At 40.1% G+C, this 12,038-nt stretch overlaps 2 protein-coding genes across 13 annotated transcripts in view; one reads left to right on the plus strand and one right to left on the minus strand.

The window, feature by feature from the left end:
• LOC124302658 (HEAT repeat-containing protein 5B) overlaps nucleotides 1–12,038 on the minus strand; it is a 77,174-nt gene that overhangs the window by 4,032 nt on the left and 61,104 nt on the right. For 9 of the 12 annotated variants that reach the window (XM_046759035.1, XM_046759036.1, XM_046759033.1 and 6 more), the window contains 23 exons: nucleotides 10,788–10,999; nucleotides 10,545–10,692; nucleotides 10,343–10,453; nucleotides 9,865–10,048; nucleotides 9,631–9,797; nucleotides 9,060–9,309; nucleotides 8,836–8,979; nucleotides 8,456–8,706; nucleotides 8,124–8,235; nucleotides 7,514–7,766; nucleotides 7,205–7,314; nucleotides 6,918–7,081; nucleotides 6,032–6,064; nucleotides 5,151–5,225; nucleotides 4,765–5,040; nucleotides 4,408–4,689; nucleotides 4,143–4,332; nucleotides 3,881–4,050; nucleotides 3,489–3,810; nucleotides 3,113–3,382; nucleotides 2,821–3,002; nucleotides 2,491–2,736; nucleotides 2,165–2,387 (listed from right to left, as the gene is read on the minus strand). In XM_046759035.1, the coding sequence (XP_046614991.1) occupies nucleotides 2,165–2,387; nucleotides 2,491–2,736; nucleotides 2,821–3,002; nucleotides 3,113–3,382; nucleotides 3,489–3,810; nucleotides 3,881–4,050; nucleotides 4,143–4,332; nucleotides 4,408–4,689; nucleotides 4,765–5,040; nucleotides 5,151–5,225; nucleotides 6,032–6,064; nucleotides 6,918–7,081; nucleotides 7,205–7,314; nucleotides 7,514–7,766; nucleotides 8,124–8,235; nucleotides 8,456–8,706; nucleotides 8,836–8,979; nucleotides 9,060–9,309; nucleotides 9,631–9,797; nucleotides 9,865–10,048; nucleotides 10,343–10,453; nucleotides 10,545–10,692; nucleotides 10,788–10,999 (4,375 nt within the window). The remainder of the gene's footprint in view (nucleotides 1–2,164; nucleotides 2,388–2,490; nucleotides 2,737–2,820; nucleotides 3,003–3,112; nucleotides 3,383–3,488; nucleotides 3,811–3,880; nucleotides 4,051–4,142; nucleotides 4,333–4,407; nucleotides 4,690–4,764; nucleotides 5,041–5,150; nucleotides 5,226–6,031; nucleotides 6,065–6,917; nucleotides 7,082–7,204; nucleotides 7,315–7,513; nucleotides 7,767–8,123; nucleotides 8,236–8,455; nucleotides 8,707–8,835; nucleotides 8,980–9,059; nucleotides 9,310–9,630; nucleotides 9,798–9,864; nucleotides 10,049–10,342; nucleotides 10,454–10,544; nucleotides 10,693–10,787; nucleotides 11,000–12,038) is intronic. The other 3 variants (XM_046759032.1, XM_046759040.1, XM_046759030.1) reach the window with 2 other exon arrangements.
• On the plus strand, nucleotides 165–2,097 carry LOC124302664 (splicing factor 3A subunit 3). The gene has a single exon (XM_046759052.1). It carries the CDS (start codon nucleotides 260–262, stop codon nucleotides 1,760–1,762), a length of 1,503 nt encoding a protein of 500 aa, XP_046615008.1. The 5' UTR covers nucleotides 165–259; the 3' UTR covers nucleotides 1,763–2,097.

The following is a 12,038-nucleotide window of genomic DNA, read 5'->3' on the forward strand; positions in this document are numbered from 1 at the left end:
GACTTTTGAAAATAAAATGTAAAAGGAAACCTGAATGTATTCAATATTCAATCATCGGTTGAAAACTACAATACCGTCAGAGTCTGACGTACAGCTTGAGTGATTGACTTGGTCTCTTTGTTAGCCACGGCGCTACGATCTGGAGCCGTATGAGCCAAGTTTGTATTTTGCAAATGGCGGACACAGTAATCAATAGTACGTTTACGGGTGAAGTAATATAGAGTACATTCGAGTGCACATTAGTGAAGAAAAAAATAGGATGGAAACAATTTTAGAGCAACAGCGTCGCTATCATGAAGAACGGGAGCGTCTCATGGACGCAATGGTCAAAGAAATGTTGCACAAGAAGCCGGGGCATAGAGAAACGATAAATTCAGAACATCGGCTGAAAATGCTATTAGACCAACACATGGACAGCACAGCGCATTTGCAGGATCTCTACGAGGATAACGATGGCCAACGAAAGGACGAGGTCCAGGCTTTGTCGGGACCGAACGAGTTCTCCGAATTTTATTCGCGACTCAAGTCCATCAAGGAATTCTATCGGCGGCATCCGAACGAGATAAGCGTCCCGATGTCGGTAGAGTTCGAGGAGTTGGCTAAAATGCGAGAAAATCCAACAGAGGAACTCGCAAATCTCGTCGAATTTACCGACGAAGAGGGCTACGGGAAATACCTCGATCTTCACGAGTGCTACGAAAAGTATATAAACCTGAAAGGTATTGAAAAGGTCGATTACATAACCTATCTGTCGACTTTCGATCATTTATTTGACATTCCAAGAGAGCGTAAGAACGCAGAATACCGCAGATACGTCGAGGCGCTCCTGGAGTACTTGACCGAATACCTGACTAGGGTTCGTCCGCTCCTTGATCTCAATGCTGAAATCGAAACAGCCAATAGAGAATTCGTGGTACACTGGGAAAACAGCAGCTTTCCAGGGTGGCCAAAGGAGACCGGAAGTGCTCTAACTAACGTTGGGGCGCACTTAGAGCTCTCCGCCTTTTCCTCTTGGGAAGAACTCGCCTCGCTAGGTCTGGACAGATTAAAATCAGCCTTACTGGCGCTGGGTCTTAAGTGCGGTGGAACTTTGGAAGAGAGAGCGCAGAGGTTGTTTAGCACTAAGGGACAAGCCTCTCTAGATCCGAGTCTGCTGACCAAAAACAAACCGGGAAAACCGGGCAAAGGAAGAGACGTGGAAAAGCAGAAGGAGATCGCAATGCTCGAGGCCCAGGTGTATAGGCTTGCCGAGCTGGTATCTAGTCAGCGTGTCGCCACTAAAGAAAATGTTCAAAGAAAACAGGCGAGAACGGAGGGTGAGAGAGGTGATTCCGATGCAGATGCTAGTGCCAGCGAGTCGGAAGAAGAAGATGACAACGAAGTTCCGTATAATCCGAAAAATCTACCCCTCGGTTGGGATGGCAAGCCTATACCATACTGGTTGTACAAACTTCACGGTCTCAACATCAGCTACAACTGCGAAATTTGCGGAAACTTTACGTACAAGGGACCCAAAGCCTTCCAAAGGCATTTTGCAGAGTGGAGACACGCTCACGGTATGAGATGTTTGGGGATACCAAATACAGCGCATTTTGCCAACGTCACACAGATCGAGGACGCTCTAGCTCTGTGGGAAAAACTCAAAGCACAAAAACAGTCGGAACGTTGGCAGCCGGAACAAGAAGAGGAGTTTGAAGACTCTCTAGGAAATGTTGTGAATCGGAAAACTTACGAGGATTTGAAACGCCAGGGTCTACTTTGAATTTGAACGCAATTAATGTAATAATTTGTACAGCATGTATCGCGCGGGCTTCATCTGTTTCATTCCATATTCTTGTATGCATGATTCTGTTATACTAATCAAACACATGTTTAAACACGAAGCTAAAGAAGAGATTCGTGTCTAGAATTAATAATTTTATAAATTCTAATGTGTATTTAAATATATTATCCTCAAACGAACGAGGTATAATATAGATTAAATATTATGCTGTAACAAATTCAACTACATATTCACCAATTCTCAAATGGATTTTGTGACCATATTTGTAAGAGAAGATGAACTATAAAAGACCTAATAAAAATGTATTTATAAATAAAATTCCGCAAATATCTAGCAGTTGTATTTCCAAAATTGATTTTTTATATGAGTGGGAAAACTTACCAGGTGGTAGGGAGAGTAATGCATGATCGCGCAGGGCAGCTAACCAATGTTGACTCAGACTTAATAACTCTGGCTGAACTAAACTGAGTAAGCTTTCATTCTGGAACTCAAATTCGCCAAAGCCTTCTTCCTCGTTTGCGGCAGTTGTATGAGCCTTATTTCTTGATGAGGTCTCTACATTTCCAGGTGCTGAACCATCATTAATCATTGCCACCACGTACACCTACAACATTGAATCAGAACACACGCGATTAATTTCTCACATGGGTTATTGCAATTATTGAGTGATGTGGTGAATCATCTGTAACATGGAATTACGTATTTACCTCAGCCCAAGCCTTTAATATGGCCAGTTTTTCTAACGTAGAAAGGCTTTCATTGTATAATTGTTGATGAGAATGTCCGCCTCTTAATTTTTCCAACGACGATACAAGCAGTTGATGTACTCGGCGTAAATCATTGAGATCCCTTGCAACACCACTACCAATCCATGCGCTACAAGCTTCACAAGCTGCAGCGGTGACGTGAGATGCCGTTTCTGTAGAAAACGCTGGTCTCAAGGCAGCACCAACCTTTGTGATAAGATTATCGTTATTTGATCATGGGAATATAGACTGAGTAGTTTTTTGGGTTTTAAATTTTAGCAGAACAATCACCTGCGCTTGGAATTGTTCCAGAAGTAAGTGTCCAGGAAATTCTGGTTCCGGAACTTTGGCAAATTTATCAATTATTTCTTGTAAGGTCTTGAGACCTTCTAATCGCAAAGGATCACAATCACTGGTCGCAGCCATAAACGCCATACGCACTAAATCTGATAAGTGTAGTACTAGAAAATCTCCTGAAAGGTAAAAATTAAATTGTCAAATCACAAAATATGGGCCATAAGTATCCCAATCATTTTGATCGTGAAAGAAGAACAGGAAAGAAAAATCCAGGCGTGGTACATACCTCTTCCTCTGGTGAGCTGCATTTCCTTAGCTAAGGCCAGATCAAAGTGTGCCTGCTTGTTGACAAGACAAGCAGTGATAATCCGTCGTACACTCTGAGCAGCGAAAACTCTGGTCGGCCAACGTGGTGAGACAGCTGGACGTTGCCGTGTTGACTCTTCTGCGTGAAATTCGGCCTGATCATCATCACCTTCTGCTTCACCACCTTCATCATCCGCTGTACTATCTTCAGTTAGAACAGCAGTGACTTCTTCTGTTGTCGTACTCGACTCTAAAAATATGTTTCGTTACGTTCATCTCCGAACACTATTTATTCCATTACTAATTTCCATGAGCTCGCTAATTGTAACAAGGAGTCGAAAATCATCACTTCTTACCTGAAGCTACCGTTAAAACATCTTTGCAAAGGGATAACCACTGTGATAGGTTGTCAGCAGCAAGCATTTGAAGCATACTGGTAAGAGTATCGTGGATATCTTTTATTAGTCGGCTGTCCGTTTCTGTATCTAGCATGCTGAATAAAACTCCTGGAAGACCTGTCTCCGTGATAACAAGACCCTCGACGATGTTCGTATCTCTGCTTTCATTGGCTAATGTCATCGCATGTTCACATACTTCTTTCGCCTCCCGTTGAGCAAGCTGACGAAGACAAGATATTGCCGCTTTGCGAAGTAGAAGATGATTGCTTGACAAAGTGCGCTGTAATTAATGATTATCGATAAAATTGCTGATTTGTGACAAATTGATAGGTTTGCAATCAACAACTTACACACAATGTGGGAACCAATGAGGACAAATTAACATGTCGTGGCGCAAATAGATGTAATTGTTGTAAACACCCTGTAGCTTCAGCTTGAACAAGCGGGTCCTGATGATCTTGCATTATTGCACAAGCGCATAAAAAGGATGACCGTGCCATACATATGGTCGATGTATTGCCTGTGAAATTGGAGTAGAGATGTGAGTTTGATTTAACTTATTTCCGTCGAGACTTAGCGAGTAGGCTAATATAGATGATACGAAAGACATACCTTGCAATTCTGGTCCAATGGTGGTAATAAGTGCAGACAGAACTTTGCCGATACATTGATGAACGTCAATGTAGGAATGTGGAACGTTGAGGAGGAGAGTTAATGCTAATGATAGCGTCGGTTCGACATAGCCTCGGAACATCGGGCCTCCAGAGTCGGCAATAAGTGCTAGCGCATGCAATGCCCAAACCTAAGTCGAAAGATGACGTTCTTAGAAATAGCTTGATGTGCAACCGGCAGCAGGTTTATTAGATGAAAAACGTACCTGTACAACAGGAGATGTATTGTCTTGGGCGAGAGCAAGCAGAATGCTGACACTTGTGTTCAAATGTTGACTAGAACCCATTCCTCCGACATATCTGTGCAGGCAACCAAGTGCCAGCGAATGACCTGTCCTACTAGCCACATCACGAGCCGATTTGAGTCGATCGAAACTGGTCTGTGCCAACTCTGCGGTGAATTTGGAGTCTGAAACAACTTGTGCCATTCGCCCGACTGCCTCACCAGCTGCGCAGCGCAGGATTGAATTGCTACTGACAAGTGCGCTCTAAAAAAGTTAACACCGTTTTCTAAATTGCGATACTTTGAAGTGATAGTTGTTTTAGTGGACCAAGTGACTCACGATAATCAGATTGGTTGCAGATTTTTTTACATCTTCTTGGCCGAAACTAGTTTTTGCCTCATTAAGACCCTTCAATCCACTAAGAACGGCTGTAAAGACATTCATTTGTACCGCTTCTTGTCTGGCACTTTTAGCATGTTTAATACATTCGCTGAAGTGGTCCAACATTTGCAATCTGTGTTTGTTCGCTACGCGAGGAAATATTTGTCCAAATAATGAGACTGACATATCGATAACAGCAACACCTAGAGGAAGTGGTCCCGGTACTATTTCGCCCTGAGAATTATAATAAACATCATATAGCTCATTCATGCATAAAAAAATTCTCTTGATGTGTCAAATGAGATGTTCGCTGAGAGCAAACCAGACAGATTAACAAAACTCACGTTTGGAACAGGACGATACAGACAGCATGAATCATGCTCCAGTGCTCCTGATCCGGCGGCACTATTAGGTTGCAACTGAAACAATTCAAGTATCCTATATATTAGATTAATTTCCAGTCATGAATCGACGATCAATGTTGTACAATAAAAAGCTTGAATCTGTTATGAGGAATGAAATAAGTTCAATGTCATTAGTTAATATGATGAGTTGTTATTCCTTAATTTTAAAGTGGTGCTAGCAAGTAATATCACACGCTAGTTGAGTTAGTCAAACCCGAATGACACTGGATTATTAACGACACGGTACAAAGCACTCAACTATACATGTTACTTTAGAAATGCAGCCCGGTTAAACAGCGTAAATGTTAAAGTTGTTTTTTTTCACCTTCAACCCCGCAAGTTAAGATTTTCCAATATTTCATGAAATCTCCAAGTATCTGATATTTAATACAAGTGCGATGGCATTTTTTCATTTCACTCAATAGTGCAGCAAAAAGGCATGAGAGCATGTGACACAACGGATTTTTTGGTTTGAGGATAAAGGAGAAACTGATACAGAATTTTGTTTGAACACTGTGTTAATTAACATAAAAAACCTTAAACACGTGGATAGGACAATTTTTTGATAAGACTTGAAAAATATTTTGAATGTATTAGGGACACAGAGTGGAAAGCGAGTAATCTTTCCATTCCGTCGAAACTAAAACAAGACAATTACTACGCAACTAAATTTGAATGATTTGAATTCTTATCAACGAAAAGTTAGTTTTACTCTTAACGTTAACGCCACAAAATAAATGACAAGAAACATTTTAAATGATAAATCTTGTTTTCTGTGACTAGTTGGGTGATAGTCACTGTTTACAGAACACATTACTCACATGTTCAGAATCGGCCCGTCGGTTTGGTTCCATCTAGACACGAATGAGAGCAGTGTGCGTTAATAATTATTGCAATCCGTCACCAAAGTTTAGTTTTCCTACATCGAGAAATGCACATGCATATACCTACGTACGATATTTATAATGCAGATTTCAAGTTGGACGAATCTTCTACAGTTTTTATTTTATTCTTTTGTTCTTTGTGCTCGTTCATTAGACAGATTTGAGTATATGGTCATATAAATGTAATTTATGAGTGATTTACTTTTTAAATATGTGACAGTGCTTGATCTGTTACATCTGTTATACATGTATGCCTGCCAGATGCTAATTCAGAGAATGATTTTCTGCGTACATAAAAAATGTGAACAGGCTACTCGCTATAGTCCGTACAACAAATTGTTATTGAAATTAACATGCACATGCATCTAGAATTTCACATACTCGTTAATTATCATCAAGGATTTTTTTACTTGTATGAAAAATTGCAAAAATGACTACTGAATTTTGAAATATGCACAACTATCCAAAGTCTGTAAAGAAGCCATTTATATCGACTGATGTATGATGCTGGACGATGAAGTACAAGGCAAATAGTAGTTATTTGAAAATTACGAGAATACATCGAGTATTGTCGACTCATGAAATCATGAGCCTAAGATAATTGTATATATTACTTTTAACAATGTTCTTTCAATTGTAGCTAATTTTTGAGTGAGTATTAACTACATCAAACGTGTAATTAATTCAGCACCGAAAGATGTGCAGAGTGAGTTCATCATTAAATTATCATTCATTTATATGGAACAAGATTATATGCCTATCATTCTCTCACATTTATTTCACCGACAATGCCACTAAAAACAATAGTCTATAATTCACTTACCTGGTCTTCAATAGTGCGATGATCTGTCTCCTGCAACCATGTTCCAAGAATAACGGAATCGTCGGCATGACACACAATGCGCAGTAACGAAGTTGTGGTATTCCCCGGATTTTCAGTTAAAGTAAATTCAGATACCAGCATCCTTAACAGATGTGTGTATGAGCCTGAAATCAACATTTGTAGGGTATTTTTATTAACGAGAATCACAATACGTGAACGGGGTATTCCTGTTATTAACGAATCGGGACATCGCAATGCCAAGGGATAAGAAGATAATAATAAGTCACCTTCGAAAGTTTGGGGTGGTAGCAGTAATAACGTTTCGTACAAGCGTAATCTGACCATGGCAGCGGGAGCTTTTAATTGTTGACCATAGTTTTTGAGGACTGTGGATAAGCTGAAAGGATAAATTCGAATGTTAACTGGTTTTCAACAAGACATGACACACACTTATTACCGCTCACGGGATTCAAAAGGTTGTGACAGTATGAAAGGTGCGTCACTGAAATACTTGTACTTTGTATTCTAAAATTAATACCAGAGTTTAAACTGATTACTTATGTATATTGTTAAGAAACAGGAAGTTTGCTATGTACTTTGTAAGCATTGCCAAGGCAGACTCAATAGGTGTGAGAAGCCTGCGAGTGATGTCATCATTGAGAAGATCTGAACAATGTAGCAAGAAACTGTGCATAGCAGAAAGTGCCCCAGCTCGGCCTTCCAGTGTCACCTGCCAGGTGAACGCATCTCCGCGAGCTTTTTCACTCTCAAGCTCTTTGTTTGAACGTGGAAAAGAATTCCTCCAGAGTAATAACATCCTCGGCAGTAATCCCCTCACCACCGCCACGCCTGTACGTAATGAAATCAAATTTATGCAAACAACTATGTCCCACATATACACCACTTCAAATACATTATGGTCTCTTATTCTACATATTTTCATAAAGGCATGTTTTTGGCACGTGTCAGCACGTTGCAGTCCACGTTGTTTTGGTGTATTTTCTTACTTATACCAGCCGCTAATCACAATACGGTTTTAATGAATTTTGACTGTTTACTCTCTGAGATATTACGCTAGTACACTCCATTCCGTACCGAGGTGTGAAAATAAGATACTTCCAAGAGATCTGTGTAGCTGAACTGGCCAAATAACTAAATTCTCTGAGATGAATGAGATAACGTATTTCTACAAATTATTATTTTTACCAAGAGTCATTATAGCCCCGATCAATAGCCAACCAGCGTGAGTTCTGTTCAACGACAGCCGGCTGTTTTGACTAGCACTTCTCAATAATTCTTCAGCTGTATTAAATATTATCTGAAAAACAAAAGTAACAGCATGCAAAGCATCGATTATCATTATGGAAAACTAGATTTATCATACTCGCATATACCGCAGCGTGATTAATATTTATGGATTTCTACTACGTATAATTCAGCGAGTTCTATTCGGCAGCGATGAAAACCTTTCAGCAACAGATAAAGCAGCATTATAATTAACTGTATGTGTGTCGAAATAACAATTTCTTAATAAGCACCTTTCCCTTGGTATGGGGAACTCCGAGGGGCGATAATCTTACGCTTCCTAAAACCGCGGCTAGGGCACTACTGTAGCCTGCTATTGCCTCCGGCGAACTTCTCATATTTTCAATTGCATCCACGCAACGGTCTATCAACGGTGTTATCTGACTTGGAACAGCGACGCAAATGCATCGCAGACACCACGAAGCGGCTAGTCTTGCCGCTTGACAAGGGTGCACCAAAACTGCTATTGTTGTTTCAATCAAGCCTGGACGACACGTAATATGCAAAAAATGTTAATAATTGAAAAAAATTTGCTGAAAATGAACCACATGTATTTTCAATTGACGATTTTTTGTAATTATTGCATTAATAAATGGTTGACTGGTTTACTTACTAAGTGATTGGTCGGATATGAGATTACAAGCGGTTGTGCCTAGTCCGAGAATCAGATTTCCCATTTCTTGTAAAGCACAGACTAACAGATGTTGGCTGAATAACGTTTCTTGATTGCAGTCTTTCGCGTTTTCTGGGCTGAAGTCTGTTCGCGAAATGACAGTTAATTTTACAACATGCCTACTTATACCGCGAGCCATGTCAGAAGATACGGATATTACTTACCGATGGAGTTCATCTGCTTCAAAATTACATGGGCGATTTCTTTGCACGCTGCAGCCTGAGCTCCCTCACCTAACAACTTTCCTATCGTACCTCGGAGGATAAAGTTTATGCATTTTCTCGAGTATACTGCATCCACGTGTGAACTGGCCGCTTTGGGATTAGCGACCAGATCTAGGACGTGGGAAACCAGGGTGCTTATGTTACGCTCAAGCCAAGCTCCTCCGAGAATTTGCACGAATACTACATAGGCCTGAAAACCGCAATTGCGTAATATCGTAAGAAATCGTATATATTTAATGTCTCCGAGGAACGGAGAAGTTAGTTGTGTACGTTGTCCTTTTCCTCCGTTCAGATTTTTCTTTTACAGCCTAAAGATGATCGTATCCGACAAGACGTAAAATCGAAACGGACATTTCTAAGATTTTTGTAGAAAATAATAAGGAAGCAACTTACATTTGTTCGTAAACAAGGCTATCAATAGCTCATAGCAATAATGGGTACTAGAAGTACCTGCCGATTGGCAATTACGTAAGTTTATAGATTAGGGCTAATGGTTAAGTACAAGGCTCACATGTGTAACTCCAACTCTCACTTCACGATTTACGCCCGAGCTTCCCTTTATCATTTCTCCTGTGCCTTTTAAAAAGCCGGCACCGCCGCGTAGAAATCCAGACATTAGTATGTTCAGTGCTTCATCCAATGATATTGGCTTATACCCTTTACTTTGAGGAGCTAAAACTTTGAAATGTTTCGTAAAATTCATATTCTACGACGCATGTAGGGCAATATCAGAGGACTCCGTTACCTGGCGGATTGTTTCCTTTCGTGGCTGCTTGTTGCGTGGTGGCAACTAATGCACCCAAAAGTTTTGCCACGGTACATCTCACTTCATAATTTGAACCTTCGAATGCGCGGAAACACAATGTGGCAACACTTTCGATTTCAGTTGTGCACAGAAAAGGTGCGTGATTCAACATTTCCAAAAGACACTGAAAACGAATGATTGATCACACGCTAATTTTGGCTCTGAATAGTGCGCCTCGAACTAAGCAATTGACGTTGACGCGGGACCAGTGACCTTAACTTTGAGTAATGAGTATATTTCTTGCGCACAAGAATACCATCTTCTTCGCAATTTTTCTTTTCCACATATTATATTTTACTAAGAAATATCCCTATTGATGTCCAACTGACTATGAGGTATGAAGTCTTGAAAATGAAAAACTGATGTTGACTTTGCGTTATATTGTGTTAACATTAACAAGGTCAGTGGTGGGTTATACCTTAGCAGCAGCGCAACGTACTGCCATGACTCTATCCGTAAGGCAGTGTCGGGCCACTTTGTAAATTTCCTTGTGGACGTTTGTAATGGCAGATCCCATCCCAGCGCACACCTTGTATCACAGCGATGAAACAAAATGAATTTCAAACCGTACCGTAAGAATGCTTACGGTAGTTTCTATCACAACAAAAAAAATTGTTTACCTTCTCAAGAGTGTGCATTATTTCTATCCGGGTTTGCGACTCCGCTGAGCGGAGTGATTTTATCAATATTTGAACAGTGTCTTCGTAAGATCGGCCCATCATGCGGCCCAATTTTTCGTACATACATCCGACGCAGCAAATTGCAGCTCTGTAAACGCGGACAAAAAAGTTTTCGATTTCGACAGAGTTTGTTTATTTCCAAATTTCCTTTTTTTTTTCAAAGAGTTGGATATGCAAACTTACAATTTTGTGGGCAGGAAACTCGGAGAGTCGTCCTTGTTTTTGAGAATATCGTTGCACTTGTTTACTGTGTCAAATAGCAGAAATGTGTCGCCAACACTAAAGAGGGTTGCAAGGCAGCGCGCTATGAGACGACGGGTCGGTGGTCCCGGAGCCCCTTGCATGTGCCTTGTGAGCTGTTCGACTAATTTTTGTTGGCATCCCTTGATATCGTTCTGCAACGTCACGTTAAGTTCGTTTCGGTGTTAGACAAGCTTTATTGGAAGCATCAAAGAACTTCTAATTGGCGTAGGTATTATTTGAATATTTGCGACGGCACCATCAAACGTTAATTCAAGGGTGAGTAATCAAATGCGGACTGGCAGGAATTATCGTGGTGAAAATAATATGCGATGCGTAAAAAATTTCGACGGATGAACCTTGCGATTTTCTTAATGGTTCATAATACTAGACATTAAATTCTTCTTTATGGTACCGTGTAATGTAATTCCTGTTAATCTCTAGCATGCTTTAGTACGTAATTCGTCGAGATACCGTACCTATTGTTTTCTTTTCTTCTATACTGTTTTTTATCCGACAATTTAAATTCGAGGTAGATTAGTGGTTTGCTACGTGCTATACATGTAGCTGTATTGGTCAATGTCCATTGCTAATCAGAACTGCCACTGACGTTATCTCTATCGTTTGAGATATCATGTGCCCGAAAGTTCAAGCAAGTGTAAGAATTAGTTAAGATTTATTTTACGGCTTCAAAAAACCGGGGAGAAAAAATTAAAAGAAAAAAAAAAAAAACATCAAACTGTGTGAGAATAATAAGAAGTAACATATCAGTACCATGAAGTATAGAGAATGGCAGTGTGATGGGCTTGAAAGTCATGCGGAATAAATTACGTTAGTCTGTCAAATTGTCAGAACGATTGAACGGTCAGGGCAGGACAAGCAGTTTTTACTATACGTACCAATTAACCGAGTAAACAAATTCATTATTAATGCTACTGTTTGATATAATTAAATTTGAAAGTTGATGCGGATATCTATTTGTAAGACATGTGTACGAAATGGCGTAAGAAATAACCGTTCATAATTTGGCTGTACTAAACTGGTTGCAGTTAAATATGCCAAGTGAAAATTCGATTCAGTTTTAAAACTAGATTCGTTAGTAAAATTATTTTCAGTGCTTGCTCAAACATTATGTTCTAGCACGTACAGGAATGACTTGAATATCTTTTCGGAGTTTCTACATACCGATTCATT

This window comes from Neodiprion virginianus, chromosome 4, assembly GCF_021901495.1.
Source record: "Neodiprion virginianus isolate iyNeoVirg1 chromosome 4, iyNeoVirg1.1, whole genome shotgun sequence".
NCBI classification, from domain to species: Eukaryota; Metazoa; Arthropoda; class Insecta; order Hymenoptera; family Diprionidae; genus Neodiprion; species Neodiprion virginianus.

Coding starts and splice junctions, on each gene's coding strand:
- LOC124302664 (XM_046759052.1), top strand. CDS start 260: ATGGAAACAATTTTAGAGCAACAGCGTCGCTATCATGAAGAACGGGAG.